This window comes from Mus pahari, chromosome 15, assembly GCF_900095145.1.
Source record: "Mus pahari chromosome 15, PAHARI_EIJ_v1.1, whole genome shotgun sequence".
Lineage (NCBI taxonomy): Eukaryota > Metazoa > Chordata > Mammalia > Rodentia > Muridae > Mus > Mus pahari.
The window spans coordinates 52866185-52880795 of NC_034604.1; the positions used below are offsets into that span (position 1 = coordinate 52866185).

Sequence of the window (14611 nt, forward strand, 5' to 3'; positions counted from 1 at the left end):
GTATTCTTTAAGTAGGTGATCCTATTTTATGCATTAGATATTAAATTATTGTAAAATATAATGTTTATTTAGGGTTGCCCATATGTGCATGGATGTGGTCATCCACAGGGTCATGAGAAACCTATTATGCCCTGCCTCCAAAGGAGAATAATTTTCCCTCCCTCAGCAGCCATTAGTTGTTAACAGTTCCTCTGGAAATGGATCCCATGGATCCCTGATCCATGCTGGGATTCTGACTGGCTTGATCTTGTGTGGGTCTTACTCAGGTAACTTCCAGGTTCGAGTGGTTGCTTGGAGCTTCTACACTCAGCAGTTCGCAGCTCTCCACTGATTAGTGACTCTTACCTCCTTTCCCATGATGCTGCTTAAAGCTTGGATCAAGTAAAGTTCTTAAGTTGCTACAGAACTACTTACAGCTGAGGACTCAGAATTATTTAAATTTGGCACTTGGTCTCTGCTTTTAACTATTTCTGTAGGGGATTAGGGGAATTTGGAAGGGGATAGTGATGGATAGATGTGATCAATATACATTCTATGAAGGTACAAAACTTTCAAAGGATAAAAAATTTATTTAAAAATATATAATGTTTATTGTATAACTGCATCTCTAGTTCAAACTTGGACCAGTAGAGTCTGTCAATGACAGCTCAGGATGTCATTCAAATTACTAATAATTCAGAATTTCTAGCAGTAATCATCATTGGCACCTCTTAGCTCATTCTGGGAGAACATGCCAGGTTTGCCTGGCTGTCTTTGCATGTCAGGACTATGATCAAATTAAATGTCACATCAAACATGAAAGCTGTAGCACAATGACAATGTCCGGACATGTCCAGACTATTACTAATTCTTAGAAAATGATTTATTTAAATCCCCATGTAAGGCAGATATCATATGATGCTTTGGGGCAAGTTACTCTTGAGTCTGAGCTAACATATCTTACAAATGCATAAAATCATGCTAGCATCACAACTAGTGTAGAGCAGCTGAACTGATTCTATGGATGGTGCTTATACTCAAAATACTCTTTTAACTTAAATAGTACTGTTATTAGGATGATCTTAGCTAGTCATAAATAAAGTATTCTCATATACAGAATTCACTCTAAAGAACTCAATGGCAGAGCTACTGTTTTATTAAATAATAAATTTTAATTTTATTATGAAACTGTTTCTTCTAAGTAAGCGTAATGACTGTGTCTGTTGAATTCACATTAAATAAAAATGTTGTATCTGCACATGAACAGGTCAAAGGCCAGTAGCTGCTTGTTGCATACAGATCCACAGAGTCTCAGTTCAGTGCTGGTTCCCTCAAAATTGCCAGGGATGTCTTACACTGCAGACGAACAGTGCCAGATCCTCTTTGGGCCTTTGGCTTCTTTTTGTCAAGAGATGCAGGTAAGGACCACGGGCAACCATCTTTGATCTCTCACATTCATTGTCTAGAATAACTCATCGGGGGAGGAGATTTGCTTATTTTAGTATGTGTTGATTCAAATCACACTGAACCTCAAAAGAAATGTTTGAGAAAAAGTATTCGGGCAATTCAACCCAGCCCTACAACCTTCTTGACATGATCCTTGCCTGCCTTCCTGCCTTGATTCTGACCCACCTTATTTCAAGCAGGGATGCTAGACTTGTACCACCAACCCCCCGAACCCCTGCTGTTTTCTTTACATTTGGGGAGTGAAAGCAGTAAGACATGGGTATTTTTTTTTTTAAATCAACAACAACAACAAAATAGGATTAAGTCAGAGAAGAGAGACCCAGAAGTTTATAGTTCAAAAAAACAAAACTAAACTAAACTAAACTAAACTAAACTAAACTAAACTAAACTAAACTAAACTAAACTAAACTAAACACACTCAAGTCAGGCAAGTATTAATGTTATGCTAGAATAACTCTTCTACTTTAAATTTTAAGGTTTTATAATTGTTAACTGGACAAAATGTAATAAAATGATATATGGTTGTTTAGTTGGTGGAAGAGCCATCCATCTTATAAAATCAAAGTTTTGGGAGGAAGTCTTTTTTTTTTATATTTTCCTTTTCTGTTTTCTCTATTTATTTTTAATTGCCCTTTCTAAGATATATTTTTTATTAATCATTTCATTCGTTTACATTTCAAGTGTTATCCCCTTCCCAGTTACCCCTCCACAGACCCCCCATCCCATCTCCCCTCTTCCCCTCTCCCCCTCTCTCCCTCTCCCCCTCTCCCCCTCTCTCCCTCACTCTCTCTCTCCCTCTCCTTTGCCTCAATGAGGGTGCTCCTCCACCCACTCACCCACTCCTGTCTCACTGCTCTAGCATCCCCCTATGCTGGTGATCAAGCCTCCACAGGACCAAGGACCTCTCCTTCCATTGATGTCAGATAAGGCCATCCTCTGCTACATATGCAGCTGAAGCCATGCCTCCCTAGGAGGGAGTCTTTAAACTAGTTGGTCATGTCTACAGTAGAACTGCCTTCTACCTTTCATTTTCCATTTGCTTAGTTCATATTGTTATGTGCCACAAACTCACATGGATTGCTATAGGTGTCTTTTTAATCTCTGAATATCTAATTGCTTTGGAGATTTCTTTTTAAAAAAAACAAAACAGTATTGTAAGGTAGTATCCTATTTTAAATTAAACATTGCTCAGATGCATTGTTTAAAATTTCAAGTATCCAGAAATTTTAAGTATCCAGAAATTTTAAGTATTCAGAAAGTTTCCTCTTATATTTTTTCAAATTTTACACACTACACCACACCACACCACACCACACCCACCAACCCACCCACCCCCCCCCCCCACACACACACACACACACACACACACATACACACATACACACACATTTTCAGACTTAACATTTTACAAGTTGATCTTGGGCAAAATTCTTAGCTTCTCTGTGCCTCTGGTTAATACATGTTAAATGCCCCCCCCCCACACACACACACAATTTAACCTGCTACATTTTTAACTTTCACTGTGATACCTCTCCTTCTTGAAACATCTGATGTCACCCAGGGCTGGGCTGGGATCACATGTTTTTAACTAAGGAAGCAAACAGCACAGGACTCCTCATCAAGACCGCTCCAGTTGTAACTCCAGTCTGCTGTGCTAACTAGTGAACCACAGAAAGCATATAAGGGGGCAAACACCGGAGTATTATAGTAAAGCTTTGTTGGCAAAAAGAGTTGGCCAGTCCCCAGTGGTTTACTAAGCTCAGCTTTAGGGTTGAAATGTAAGCACTGAATATTTCCCAGTCTACATAAATTTAAAGTTACCCCATTCATTTGGATAATAGAAACATGTAACATGTAGCCACATGCACACATTCTGCTCTGTGCTTTAATCATCATATATGCAAATCTACACACATTGTGAACCACAAAATAGGATTCCAGATTCTCCTTAAACATCAACATACAGATTAAACAGTGATTAAGCTGTGCTCTCATTTGCCCAGATAGTCACCCTTCTCACTGTCCTGCAGATGGATGGAGAGAAAGTTTACCCTTTGGTTTTATTTCCCCGCCTAACTTCCATTTGGATTTTGCTCATGGTAAATTTCCCTTCATCTGAAAGTGCCTATTACATTTCTAAACATAGAAATATATTTCTCCTCCATAGATAGGACTTGTGCCAGGCATTTGCTTTCTCGCCATCCCAAAGGTGTTCCCTTCTCTTTTCTGCTTGGACTCCTCACATATTCCTGTCTCCTGTGGCATTTGACAGGAAGGGCGTTGTCATCATTCCTCTGCACACATTTCTGTCCCTCCGTTCTGTCCCCTCTCCTCGAATGACCCTGTCAAGCATTGGAGACTAGGGTGGCTTCATGTGTCTTCTTAGCATTTCCTCTGCCTTTCCGTATTCTCATTCATAAATTCAGATTCAATAATCCCACTTCATTTATTTTCAGGTTTGTTGAGTGTTTTCCACATAATCTCTTCTATGATTTATTTACCTCACATTATATATCTTTTCAATGGATTATAGGTCTCCATTGAGTCCCCCTTTGTCTCTCTCTCTCTTTTTTTTTTCAACGAAAAGTGAGTCCCCTTTGTCCCTTCCTAGTACCTGTCCCACAGAAATTTCTTGTACCTCACTGAATATATTTACAAAGCCAGTTTAAAGTGTGAAAACTGCAACTATGTCTCAGGCGAGGCTTCAATGGATTCATTTTTCTTTGGAAAATATCATATTTTATTAGCTCTTCACAGGTGACTAATATCTAATTGTGGAGTGTCAATGGCAATCTTACATTTTTTTTTTAAAGCAGGGGTAAACACTGTGTCCTGGTGCTGGAATTGTACGTTAAAATCTTATAGGAGTGTGGTTATGCATATTTGTTTACATCTGCTCTGTGGCTGTGATCCGATTATAATTATAGCATTAAACACAGGCCATATGATCCCCGAGGTGTGAAAGACAGGATATTTAGTACTTTTTAGAAAAAAAAGCATGCTGACCATGTTGTCCCGACTAGATTTTGTTATATTCCACAAAAGAATATGATGTCTGATATTGGTTATCCTCCCTTTATATTGCCTTTCTTTTTCTTTCTCGCCATTAAGTAAGTTAATTAGATTTAAGCCAGAGGTTTTGCGTTGTCTACTGTGAGTTCGGTTTCTCCTGCCTGAAGTGGCATTTGTAATGTGGTCTGTGTATTCCTTAAGCCCAGTGTCAGTAACCGACAGATTCCTTCAGTCCCCTTCCCTCGGGGGTTACATCTTTAGTGGTAGCAGCCTTGACCACCCATGTTCTGCATCTAGGGCGACATGTCTTCCAGCCTCCGGATCCCAGGCTATGATGACAGAGAACAGCCCCACAGTCAAAACTGTAAAGAGAGATAACTTGCTGGGTGATGTGTTTTTCAGGTTCGTGTTTTCTCCCCAGAGTACTGGGAACTTGCATTCTGGAAACACAATGCTTCATTTTTGGGTGGTGGTGTGTGTGGAGGGAGCTTTTTATTTGTTTATTTTTATTTCTAATTCCAAACCCTTTCTCTTGAAAATAGAAACATTTGACTCTTCTTATTCTTTTCATTAAGGCTTTGTTAATTAAATTCTGGCCACTATATCAATTTCTTCTTACTGGATGACTTTTTTTTTTTTTTTCACAATTAACTTGTTCTGCCGAATAGTACTTTGCAGCTTACTGCTTTATCAACTGGCTATGCATGCCCTGCATTTTCCTTCCAGAATTTCTTATACATCTGTCTCTAGTAATCCCAAAACATGTGAATAGTGGAGACAGTGAAAGGGACATCGGCAAACTTATCTCACTGACTGTGGTTCCACTGTCTATTAATAAGAGGCATTTCCAGGACGCAAGTGAGTTAGAGTCTTAGTGCTGCCTGCCACTAGATGGAACTTTACAGTTGAAGGCTAGCATCTATGGCCTTCTGCTGTCTGTTTGGTTTTTGCTCATTTTGGGGGGGCTTTCGACATGGCATGGTTTCTCAGTCCTCAGCTAGGATGTCATATTCCATTTTCCTATGGAAGGAACATCACATAGACATGTCCCTTGTGCATTTTTTTTCTTTTGGTGGTAAAAAAAAAAAAAATGTTTTTGCTTGAATGGTATTTGAAGGAAACAGTAGGTGCCAGGCTGAGGCATCCCTTTCTCCTGAGGGACCAGCCACAAGATGGTGTAGTGTAGGATAGAGTTTATTTAGGACATGGGGAGGGGGAACTAAAAGGGTAATAGAGGCAGAGAAAGGCGGAGAGTAGGAGAGAGTAGAGAAGTAGAGGCCAGCAAAGGCCACATGGACAAGGGAATGGGAAGAGAGAGAGAGCAAGAGGACAAGAGGCCAGAGAGGCCAGAGAGAGAGGAGGGGCCAAGCAGTCCCTTTCATAGGACCAGGCCTACCTGGCTGTTGCCAGGTAACCCTGGGGAGGAGCATACCTGGCTGTTGCCAGCTATCTGTGGAGATGCAGTCCAGACAGAATACCAACAGGGGTATGTGTTTATATTTTGTTTTTGCTTGAGTGTAGAAGCTATTCATATCCTTACATTGACTAAGATTGTTTTCTACGTTGCATTCTATTTCTTTAAAGAAACGATCACTGTTCATTTGGATTTTTTAAAATCATTTTTATTGGATATTTTATTTACCTACATTTCAAATGTTATCCCCTTTCCCAATACTCGCCCCCCCCCGAGATCCCTCATCCCATCCCCCATCCACCTGCTTCTATGAGGGTGTGCTGAGGACCCAGTTATAACATTCTTGGTCATATACCCAAAAGGACACAAGCTCCACTATGTTCATTTGGGTTTTTATTGTGGGCATTTCACAAATTTCAAAGGATCATATGCTGAGAGTTTAACAAAGCAGTGTGTTGGGCAGCAAAAGGGCTCAGCTGGTGAAGGAGCTTGCAACCAAGCTCAAAATGCCGAGTTCAGTCCCTAGTACCCACCTGTGGAAGGAGAGGACCTATTCCCACGTGTATGCAGGTCCCCTGCCTCATACAAATAAATGAAGAATAGTTTTTAACAAAATGAAAAGAAAGTATAGAAATGTTAACATGATTTATGTGAATATATAGAACACAGAATTTAAAGTAATTTCTGGGCCTGGTTACATTAATATTAAATATTAAATATTAATATTAAAACTTAGAAAAAGAAGCACTGGTCATTGTGCATTAAATTTTCTACTGATTGCTCTATTCAGCATGTACTTAAATATAAACTTAAAATATAGCAATCACTCAAATGTCCTATTCATAAACTTCCAGTCTAATGTATACATTCATCCTATGGTGTGTTTAGAAGGCAGGCCTCTCATTCTTCCTTGCAGAGAGTTTGTGTGAACTAAAAGACCATGTTCTTAAAATGATTTATATGTGGACCAGAAATGTTTTTCATAGGAAAGACAACCAATCAATATTAACTCCTCTGCTGATAGTATATTAACACATTCTGTAACTGAAAAGATTTTTTTTTAAACACAATTTCACAAATAGGCTATATTTGCAATAAGTGGAGCTATTGAGGTTGTGTTTTAGGGGAAAAGTCTTTTAAAAGCAAGTAGTTACATGACTAAAGATGAATTACTACTTGGATGTATATGACTTCAGATCTTTTTTTTAACAAAAATGTTGAAAAGATTTTAATGAAACCATTTGCTACAAGCAAAAATAATTTATGATATTTATACATAGAGAGCTAATTTCCCATTTAAATGTATAATATAGTGTATGTGTGTGCACCTATGAAAAGCCTATTTAAAATAAATACCCCAAATCATATTACATGTTTGAAAGGACATTTTGTCATTCTAAAAGATTAAGCCATGAATATTCCTGGGTTGTGTATTTGTGATTAGATGCTCCATGCATAGTGTTTGAAGTATTAAAATTCTTTTAACTGAAAAACTAAGAGATCTTCCACAACCAAGTCTAAAATTTTCAATGGTGGCTGTGTAACCTAGAGAATGCTTTGTTATGTTCTACCCCACCCTACCCGACTCTTCTCCTTATAAAAACCAAAGTATGGCACAGTGCTAACTTCACACATCTGACCCTTCCCCCTTTAAAGGTTAAAACATTGTATACCAATTCTCCACTTGCTCTGGAGAGGTCAGCTTGAAGTGAACTAGCATTCTTCAGAAGACTGAGACTATAGGTTCACATAGATCTCTAGACCTGTGGAACACAAAGTATCCACGAGATCCCCTCTGTGTGATTTATTATACCCGGTTATGCTTATCTTGAAAAGCTGCCAGCTTTGCTGTTTATGTTCTCAGGGCTTCCAGAGGGAATTGATTAGAACACCTGCTGGTTTGAAGAGCTAAGTGCTAATGGCTGAAGGTCAGACTCTGGACCACCAACAGTGGTCAGCTCTGCAAGGAGACTGAAGAGCCTAAATAATTTTTTTATTTGAACACAAATGAACTTCATTGAGTAGGAGTAAAGCTATCCTTTGGTGGGAATACAGCTTTTGTGTCTAATCACAAGTAAAAAAAAAAGTCTTAAGAAAAAAATGCGAGAAGGTAAAATATTTAGGAACTAAAATTATAAAGCCTGAGATCTATATAAATGAATCTATAAACAGCATTTGGGGGTTTTCAAGATCCTAATAGCAGCAGGGCTATTCTGATTCCTTAAAGGAATGTTTCCTAGAAGAATTTTTTGGGAAAGATCTATACAAGGGTTGCGATAAACCATATTCAAAATAAAGTAAGATATATTTGCACAAATATTTTGATGTGAGGATATTTTTTTGACAGAAGGAAAAAAATAAACAAATTTGACTTTTCTCCCAGGGAATTACATACAATTCTTGAGTTTAAATCCTAAACACAGAAAAAATAATAGTTAAGGAGTTCTGACGAATTAGCATTAGATTCATAATGACTTTGTTTGAAGTATTAGCTTAAATATATCTGCCAGTATATTTAGTGATTCATTGATATGTTAAGCTCAATCTGGGGTCATACCATCTGTGCTATACACAATCTTCTGTGTGGGCCCCTGGAAATAACTTCTTATTTATCAGCCTTATAGTCATGGGTAATGTTATCCCTTTTTCTATTTACCTGACATCTTCCTATCTGGTTCTCTGGTTATTTCCCAAGTTCTTTGGAGTAAAAGATACAGACATTTATTACATGTACACAAACGGTATAGTGTTAATGACCCTATTACCCTATTCCTTTCCCATTCATAATCTTGCCATTGAATTGTGAAGATTTTTCTGTGTCTGTGACCTATTGCTTGACGTTTAGATGGGCTTGCTTTGAATTTGTAGATTGTGTAAGCCAGCCATTTCACAGTAGCCATCCTACCAATCCGCGCCCAGAGAGAGGTGTTTTCCTATTACTGGCATTTTATTAGGGACATCCAGATTGGGCACAGGAAAGTAGAAAACTGGAAGGGAAGAGTGGGTCCATACTCTAGGTAGCTGTGTACTAGAGGGAAATTCTGTGTGTCTTTGTGAAGAGAGGCCTATGTAATCTTAATGAACTGATGATGAGTCACCCAACACAGAAAGGCTCAAACCTATAAAAGAAAATCGGGATAAGGTAAGAGAAAGGGAAGACAGGGCTGGCATCTGGGATGCAGCCGGAGGGAGGTTCATGGGAAGATGATTGTAATCCTGCTCCTTAGTAGAAAACAGATGGAATGAGTGTCAGTGGATAGCGCTAATCCCACATGTTTGATAGTGGGAAGATAAGAGGCAATCTCTCATTTTCCGTTTCTTCGGTCTTTTAACATTTTCCTGGACTTACCCCATTTCCCCCTGTTTCCTTAGAATTATTTTATTCACACCATGTCTAGCTACGAAATATTACTTTTAGCTTTTCCTTGGAAGTTTTACATTCCAAAGTTCTGACATAGATTCATCCATCAGTATAAATGACTGATAAGGATGGACAGTTGTCTCCATAGCATTATATGTGGGTCAAGACTGTGTGCATGAACTGTGACATATAAGCATAAAGGAAGGTATATGCATGAAGAGGTGTGGGGAAAGAGGTGCTGAATAAGGAACACAAGTAGAGATCCATAAGGCAGGGGTCAGGGTTCAGTAGTAGACGCCTATCTAGCACGCTCAAGGCCATGGCTCACGCAGCAAAAGTAGGAAAATAAAAACAAAATTTTTTATTCTTTCACCCTGGCGAGTTTTCTGCTATTAGCTACATAATTTTATGCATCCTTCCAAGAGATTTTTTTTTAAATTAAAATTAAAGTTTATTAAACAGAATTTCTATGGTTACATACCAAGTTGTAACCATATTAACAATCCCTATTAACAATCTGGGTACAGTTTCATTCATATTTAATATTAAGAAAGGTAAAGTGTATTTTTTTTTCCGTTTTTCGAGATAGGGTTTCTCTGTGTAGCTCTGGCTGTCCTGGAACTAACTTTATAGACCAGGCTGGCCTCAAACTCAGAAATCCGCCTGTCTCTGCCTCCCAAGTGCTGGGATTAAAGGCGAGTGCCACCACCGCCCGGCTTCACTCACACATTTTGATTGTGTCCTAACCACTGACCTGGCTGACTTAAGCTCAATGCTGTGGCCCCTCATCCCCCTTCTGAAGCCATTTCCTCTCTGCAGCATGTCCTCTGCACTGGCCTGTGGTGCAGAGTGGAGGGGGAAGCAGAGTGCAGGACCAAGCTAGACCCGCCAATGGATGGGACTGACTGCTACCCCGGCAAGGTGAGTGCCTAACAGTGGCCAGAGTACATAGGATCATTGCATGCTCCGGGAAACTTGCATTTTCTCCTGACACATCCATGCTAGTATCAGTCGGATCATTTCAGCATGTTAAATGTTAGTATTTCAATCTATCTTTAATTGGATTTTTATCGTTTCATATGTATGTTTGTTTTGTTAATTTTAAGGTACGTATTTTTTCTTAATATTGACCATTATATGCCCGCAGTCATATATAAATGCTACTTTCCTCCCAGAGTGAAATTATGAACTTTTACTAGCCAAATACACAGATAATAGCATCATGATAAAATTTCTCAGAGCACCAATACATTCTTTTAATTGTATTTTTTTTTCTCAAGAATTGAGCTATCATAGAAGCTGCCCAGTAATTTTCTTTTTTGTAGTGGTTGTTATATTTGTCTGGGTTTTGGTATGGGAGTTATACTACCTTCATAAGAATTTGGAAAGGATTCTTCTTTATTCTACAGTATGCCATTATTTGAGGATAGTAATGTTAGTTCTTTTTTGAAGGTCTGGTAGAATACTGCACTGGAATCACCTGGAGCTGAAGGCTTTCTTTTGTTGTTGTTCTGTTTGGGAGGAAATTTCTTTTTTTTAATTATTGACTTTATCTTGATTTGCTTTTGGTAGGTCATATGTATCTAGAATTTCATCCATTTCTTTTAGATTTTCAGGTTTTTAAACATAAATACTCTTCACATTATTTTATAAAATAAAGATTTTATAGTGCTACTGCTAACATAAAAAACCTGGAGAGGTCTCATGTTAATACAGTGTCAGCCCTAAGGCATTGAAACAGTTGTGGGTTCCAGAAAAGCACAGGTTGCCTAGAGATGTGAATATATATGCACATAGCACGTTTTTTTTTTTTTTTAACACCAATAGAAAATAATTTGAAAATGTGATAAATAGTTAACTATTTTACTAAGGAATGGGGTGTAATTGACAGTGGATTATTGGTAGGGAAGGGAGAAAACCACCTTTTGGTGAAGCTATAGCCATTTAGATGTTTGGCATGGATGGTCCCACACTGATGGGGTATATAATAACAATTAATTAATTAATTAATTAAAAATATAAGAAAGCAAAAACAGAAAGAAAAAAGAGACCCGAGAATACCAGAAGTTGAGAGGAAGGCATCTTTATGAGGATTTGGGGGAGCTGGAGGAGGAAAATGGGAGGTGGCTATAAGCATATATATATATATATATATATATATATATATATATATATGCATATTTCATTATATATATGTATATATATACATATGTATTAAATTCTCAAAAATACATTCTTAAAAGAAATACATTTGTAAAGGAAAAAGAGTTGATGTGTAAGACTTATGAGCCAATGACGAATCAATATAGGCATGAACCTCTATTTCTTTAATTTAAAGAGGTAAAACTTTGGAAGCAATTAGAAGGTTTTTTTTCTCTTTTTTTCTTTTTTTAATCAATTTAAATAGGAGAATGGACTCCTGGGGGGACAGTTCTGTGAAATATCAGTCGGTTGTTTATAGACTGGGCCAAATCTTTTTCTATGAGATTAATTGGAGAATGAAGAGGTCTGTTTTATTCTTTTTTCAAATTATACACAGAAGTACAACAGTGTGTGTTTATCAGGAGCATCTTATGACATTAACCTGAGTAATTTATTGCTTGAGTCATAAAACTCTGTAAGGGCAATAATTCTCTTCATCCTAAATATATTGATGCAGAATCACATAGGGATGCCTGAACATTCCCTCCAGGAGCTGTCCAACATCACAGAAGTCACTCATCTTCTTTACTACTTCATTTTTATAATCTGAATTCTATATTTTCACCACAAGAGTCTATTATTCGAAATAATTTACAGTCTTAAGATCCCTAAAATAAATTTGTTCTTTTGGCCAAACCCATAATTATTCATCAAAGGTAAGATGTTTTCTTTCATGGTGATAATGCTAATGATATTCTTCTGTGGGTTCTTAACACATCATCACATTTGCGAATGCATAATGAGCCTCCCCATTTCTTGGGCCATGTGGGTTCTTCCAGTGCCCGTGGGTTGATACATGGTACAAAACAAGAAAAAAACTTTTTTTTTTTTTTTTAAGTTTGCTGTGCCATAGTGATGAGAATTAAGTAGTATAAGTAAGTGTACTCCCTCTTAAGGTATGTAATTGATTCTGAAAAGGCCTCTATACAGTTCCCTGGGTCAAATGATTTTGAAGGTGAACTTTTATATGCTGTTTTAGATAGCATTTTACAAAGTTAAAGAAGTCAACTTCTCTTCTTAACAATGAATACATAGTTATTTAGTAAGAAATAGCAAGGAGGTGGGTTTTCTTTCATTCACAAAATTTGCTCAGAGTGAGAAGAGAAGAAAGGAGACTTGCACAGCAACTTGGCATTAGACTACATTGAAAGATTCATTATAATCTAGTCATTTGCCTTCCTGAATTGAGACACTAGAGATTGATATGGTCATTCACTACTGGAAACAATGAAGACTTCCTCACCCTGACAGCCACCCGGTGTGTGTGCAGTGAGCTCCTGTCTGTCTTGCCCCTCTCCCCATTTTCACAGCTTGCCGAGGATGTCCTGAGAGGATGGTCCTGCTGCCTTGACATCGTTTCGACACTCTCCAGCCCTCTTTTCCTTTCCTCCTAGGCGGGTCCCCATAGACATTTGGCAATGCAGAAACACAACCAGACATTTTAGGGCACACCCTGCCACAGAAGTGATCAATATTATATAGTCTATTAATCTTTTCATCAATCAAACTTAGTGTGTAGATAAGAGGATGTTTGGCTGTTTAAATCATGTGTCACATTTATTTCTTGAGGTTAGAAAGTAACAAACAATTGGTACAAAATATGGTAGTGCTATGTTTATAGAACATGTCACTAGGAATGCTTTATATAGTAATTTGTTATGTGATAAATTTTAAGCAAAATTAACACTTTCCCTAACATAGAAAAACACTATGTACAAGATGCAAAAGCAGGTTTCCCTCCTTTGATGCTGAGACCTGGTTGTCTGCAAGGTGACAAACCTTAGCTCTCACATTACAGTTTCTTTAAATATCAGCAGTTTGTGTGTGCAGGCTGGCTTTCATATCTGTTTCTATTTTTCTTCATGTGCCAGATGTGGTCTAGTTTAAGTTATGTACAGGCTAAATCGTAGCGCTTTTCAGAAGATATCCTGTCTGCTATGAACTCTCGCCCAGCCAGTCAGTGCCAGCGTGTTGCTCAATGGGCAAAGATCTGTGATATGTACCCAGGGAAAAGTAAACACCCTTCAAGCAGGCCAAACAGTGTGACCAACTCAAGTTTGACAGGTTTTATACTGGTATTTTTCCATGGCTGCCATAACAGCATTGAGTACTCAAAGCTAGTCTGTAATATATAAGTATTTACAGTGCTCAAAGCTAGACTGTGATATAGAAGTATTTACAGTGCTCACAGCTAGTCTGTAATATATAAGTATTTTCAGTGCTCAGAGCTAGTCTCTAATATATAAGTATTTATATTGACTATGTTTTACTTTTTTGCAGACTGAATATTCCCATAAAACTATAAGTTACTTATTAATATGCTTGCAATAGTGACATAGCCTATATTACTTTTCAAGATGAAACTTAAGGCATAATAATCTAAAAAAGGTTGAATTAAAGCTCTGACATAAAACAAATATACAGGAAGTGATTAGTTATGCTAATATCAGCAGTTCTCAATCTGGGTGTTTCTAAACCTTTCACAGGGCTTACTTAAGACCATTAGAAAACACATATATTTACATTGTGATTCATAACTAACAAAATCAGAGTTATGAAGTAGCAAAAAAAATAATTTTGTGATTGTGGCTCATCACAGCATGATAGTGTTAGGAGAGTTGAGAACCACTGGCTTAAATAGATGTCAGTTGAATGTAAGTTATATGATATATTGTTTTTTTTTTTAATTGTCTCTTCTTAGGATAGTAAAAGCAAATCCTCAAAAATAATTTTAAATTAAGACTTTAAAATCCAATTGAAGGAAGCTTTGCTGTTTGAAAACCCATTCATAGCAATATCGTGATGACAGCATTAATAAGCTCGTATGGCTACCATGCGTAACCACTAAGAAATTGCTTTGCACTGTGCTCTCTGCCACAGTCAACATCTCAAAACTGTCTTTACGCTGAATTGTTTTTTCAATTGGACATGAGCAAGAAAAGACTTGGAACATTTCTGAACTTTCTTCAAAATTCTTTCAAATCTTGATGCCCTTCGCAAGCCCCCCAGGGTCAGAAGTATCAACTTTCCCAGCTCCCCTATTTTTATAACTACTGATCTAAATGGTGCAAATATTATAACATTTCATTCATAATATGATGTTTGTGACCTGGTTTCTGTTTCCTGTTTTCATCATCTATGTGATTAATTTTCTTGAGAAATTGTAGTACTCTTGT

The 14611-nt window shown here is 37.6% G+C and overlaps 1 protein-coding gene across 1 annotated transcript in view; it reads left to right on the top strand.

Annotated features, from left to right (window-relative positions):
- Positions 1 to 14611, top strand: part of Adamts19 (ADAM metallopeptidase with thrombospondin type 1 motif 19) — a 196553-nt gene that overhangs the window by 105374 nt on the left and 76568 nt on the right. The window contains exons 10-11 of the mRNA XM_021214717.1: positions 1247 to 1397; positions 10053 to 10154. Of these exons, the coding sequence (XP_021070376.1) occupies positions 1247 to 1397; positions 10053 to 10154 (253 nt within the window). The remainder of the gene's footprint in view (positions 1 to 1246; positions 1398 to 10052; positions 10155 to 14611) is intronic.